Source organism: Ananas comosus, unplaced genomic scaffold (genome assembly GCF_001540865.1).
Source record: "Ananas comosus cultivar F153 unplaced genomic scaffold, ASM154086v1, whole genome shotgun sequence".
NCBI classification, from domain to species: Eukaryota; Viridiplantae; Streptophyta; class Magnoliopsida; order Poales; family Bromeliaceae; genus Ananas; species Ananas comosus.
The window spans coordinates 4,343-8,354 of NW_017892116.1; the positions used below are offsets into that span (position 1 = coordinate 4,343).

The 4,012-nt window shown below is 34.5% G+C and overlaps 1 protein-coding gene across 2 annotated transcripts; it reads right to left on the minus strand.

Moving 5' to 3' along the window:
• Positions 1–455: 455 nt before the first annotated feature.
• LOC109705322 lies at positions 456–3,016 on the minus strand. Of its 2 annotated transcripts, none has more exons than XM_020226058.1 (4): positions 2,915–3,016; positions 2,513–2,785; positions 1,853–2,068; positions 456–880 (listed from the first exon to the last, which is right to left on the minus strand). In XM_020226058.1, the coding sequence occupies exons 1-4, from the start codon at positions 2,918–2,920 to the stop codon at positions 824–826; spliced, it is 552 nt and encodes a 183-aa protein (XP_020081647.1). In that variant the 5' UTR covers positions 2,921–3,016; the 3' UTR covers positions 456–823. The 2 variants fall into 2 exon arrangements, with proteins under 2 accessions (XP_020081647.1, XP_020081646.1); XM_020226057.1 differs by having other exon boundaries at positions 1,853–2,071.
• Positions 3,017–4,012: the final 996 nt, after the last annotated feature.

Below are 4,012 nucleotides of genomic sequence, written 5' to 3' on the forward strand. Positions count from 1 at the left end.
ATTTTGTCTATATATAAAGAAAGCAAAAAAAAAATTAAGAGAAAAAAAAAAAAAACTCTCCTCCCCTTATTTATAGAAAAATATAGATAGATGCTACTGGCACATCTAAAAAAAAGTGCACATTTGACATCCCCTCGTCCTAAAATTTAAAAATTCTTTGCATTTTTAATATTTTAAACAACTAATTTTTGACAAAGATCTAGGCTCTTTGTATAAGAGGTCATAAAATTATCAGTGTACCAGTAGCATATCTTAATTAAAACATGCTGCGGATTTCTTTTTTTACTTGGTCAAAACCAGTAAAAGCACCACAAAGAGTCCTTTTTTACTTTACCCTTAGGACGAGCACAAAACAATTTATACCTGATAATGGCACCCACTAAAGCCAATCTAAGCCCTCAGAAAAGTCTCATCCATAAGCAGTTTCCATTTCCATACAAAGGATATTAACCTTCTTAAAAAGCAAAGCAAAACCCCCCTATTTTTACTACACAGCACCTTCTCAAAGTTTCCAATACCACTGTATTATACAAGCCACAAAAACTCAGTACAACAACATAGAGTAGTACTAGACACAAGTCACACACTTTTTACACTCCTCCCTCTTCTCCTTGGTCACCGACTCGACATTGTTTTTCCTACGAAACATCACATCTCCCTCCCTATTTGATCAAGATGAAGACAAGGAGCCAAAATAAAGAAAAAAGAACAAGGACTAAAATGTGAAGAAACAGGAAGTGAAATGAAGAAGCTCCAAATGTGTGCTACATTCTCCTTTTCTTTTCCTTTTTCTTTTTCCCCTCCTGTAGCACCCTCCACATTTTCATGCAACGCAGTTGAGTCCAAGGCACCCACTCCACAGGTTCCTCAGCAGCTTCTTCTGCAGATTTTAGTATCACATACATGCAAGTCTTAATATCATGCACATACCAAAAGAAAAAAAAAAAAAAAGTCTCTGTAACTCTGTGGCAAATAATGATAAAAAATTCAAAAAATTCACACTCGATATAATGGAAGTACAATTTATTATCTATAATATTTTATCTCTTACAACTGTGTCATGTACAATATTAAAACACAACTCCATAATCCCCTTTCAAGTTGTGAAAACACAACAATTATTTTATATTTTACCTAAAATGTGGTAGCAGAACAAATGTTCTGAGTTCGTAAGTTCAAACTTTTTAGAATATACCACTTGTTTTTTTTTTAGTCATGTACAATATTAAAACACAACTCCATAATCCCCTTTCAAGTTGTGAAAACACAACAATTATTTTATATTTTACCTAAAATGTGGTAGCAGAACAAATGTTCTGAGTTCGTAAGTTCAAACTTTTTAGAATATACCACTTGTTTTTTTTTTAGTCATGTACAATATTAAAACACAACTCCATAATCCCCTTTCAAGTTGTGAAAACACAACAATTATTTTATATTTTACCTAAAATGTGGTAGCAGAACAAATGTTCTGAGTTCGTAAGTTCAAACTTTTTAGAATATACCACTTGTTTTTTTTTTAGTCATGTACAATATTAAAACACAACTCCATAATCCCCTTTCAAGTTGTGAAAACACAACAATTATTTTATATTTTACCTAAAATGTGGTAGCAGAACAAATGTTCTGAGTTCGTAAGTTCAAACTTTTTAGAATATACCACTTGTTTTTTTTAAAAAAAAAAAAACTCCACCTATAATAGAGTAGTAAAAGCTTATTACTCGAAAAGAAAGGATATAAGATAGTAAACTATAATAAATACACTCGCTATATAGAGAGAGATAAAATACGCACACAATAACATCGTTTAAGTTGTTTTTTTTTTATTTTTTTCATAAAACAAGAAAATTACCCTTCTGGGTTTCTCATAGAGGAACTCTGGGGGAATCTTGTAGAGGTCCTCATCCACAGCCTTGGGCGCCCTGGGAGGCTTTCTCGGGCTGGGGCCGGCAGCAACAACAATGTTCTGAGCCACCACCACCTTCCCCTGCAGCTGCTGCTTCCTCTGCTGCTGCTCCTTCACCCCACACTGAACATACTCCCTCTCCACCACCCCACTCCTCCTCACCTGCTGCAAATATTATTATTTCAAACTCAAAACTATTAGTATGATTATATATATATATATATATATATCTTAACTTTTTAATTTCATGGATCACCACCCATGCATTTACTAAAACATCTTTCTATAGAGTGTTACTAACTAAATTAAGTGCTTCAGTTACTCTCTGCAGAGCTTTTGGCAAACAAACACGAGAGAAAAAATAAAAACTGAAATTCAAAAACTATAGTGTAATAATGCCTTAATTTTCTAAATGCACTAGTTAATAATACAGTAGTAAATTAATGTGGCTTCTTTTTTTTTTAGGTACGTAATACATTTCAGAAGATTCAAAAAATTTTCAAAACTACTCTTGATTTTTATTTTATTTTTATACTATAAAAATGACAGTAGTGGCTTGCTTAGATTGTCGTTCGCAGCCGCAGGTAGGGTTTTGTGAATTCGTACCTTTCTGGGGTGGTCGTCGTTGGGGCGGCAGCGGCGGCGGTGTTGGCGGTAAGTGGGGCAGACGGGCTCGGCCGAGAGATTGAAGGCGTGGCCGGCGGCAGCGGGGGGTTCTTGAAAGGAGCGGCCGCGCAGCAGCCCGGCCTGCGCCGCCGACTCGAAGTACTGCGTGATCGGCAGGTCGTCGCAGTCGTCCCAGTCCCCGAACGCCGGAATGTTGTTGTTGTTGTTGTTGTTGCCGCTGCTGCTCACCTGCCGCCTCCTCATCATCGTCTCCTAAATTTACCCAGATTTATTTTTAACAATTCAATTCATTAATTAATACCTGATTTACTTACTTAAAACTTCTTAATCAGCGATTGATTGATGAAGCCATCACATATATATATAAAGAAATAAACATACCTCCATGTGTGTGTGTATGTATATATATTTCACACGAAGAGAAATGTGATGGTGCCCTCTCACAACGGTATCATTCCTATGTATTTAAAAATATACATATGTTATATTTATGTATATAATTTATGTATGAAGATGAGAGTGGGTATTATTAATTATTAAAAGAAGAAGAGAAAATGCATGGGAAGGAGGACATGAGGGCAAGGGGGTCTTTATCACAGGAAGTACGGGAAAGGGGAGAGGGTGAGAGGGGAGAGGGGAGAGGGAGAGGAGAGGGGGACGAAGGGTGATGGGGGGGGGGGCAACTGGCAAGGTGCTCTTGGGGAATTTATTAGGCATGGGCTGCTTCAGGGCAGAAGAGCTACTCATTATCGATTCTTGGACCCGAAGTCACGCACTTTTTCTTCTCGCTTTTTGTTTCTAAGTTTCTTTGTACTGGATATTCACTATGCTTTTCTTTTTATCGTCTTTTGAGTCTTTCTTTTTTTTTATTGTATATATATATATATATATATATATAGAATTACTATGCCATTCAAAGTATAGAATATTTGATATTTTCAATTTTTTGAACTTAGATAAAAATTATACCCTATGATTGAGTCGTCTCCACAAGATAACAGTATTAATGCAAATATTAGAAATGATTAAATAACTAATCTAAGGGCTAAAAGTCTAATCCTCTATACTTTAGATAGTATAGTAGCTATAATCTATATATATATAGAGTAAAATTATTGTGCTATTAAGAGTATAGTAATTTTTGTGCTCCTAATTTTCTAATCATTTATTGTGCTATTAAGAGTATAGCAGTTTTTGTGCTCCTAATTTTCTAATCATTTATTAATTTTGATGGATAATTAGGATGAGAAATACAAGAGAAATTAAGAAAAAATTCAAAACCTACTTAATTATCTTAGCATAGTCCTATAATTAAAACTTTAGAAATAGTAACTTTCCCCCTTAACAAGCCTACTTAATAGTTACACATACATATAGAATGTACGTTCAAAATTAACTCTATCATTGCATACAAAATAGTACATCATTTAGTCAAAAATAACCTGATAAATTTATGTCAAAATTATATTTAAGAAAAAA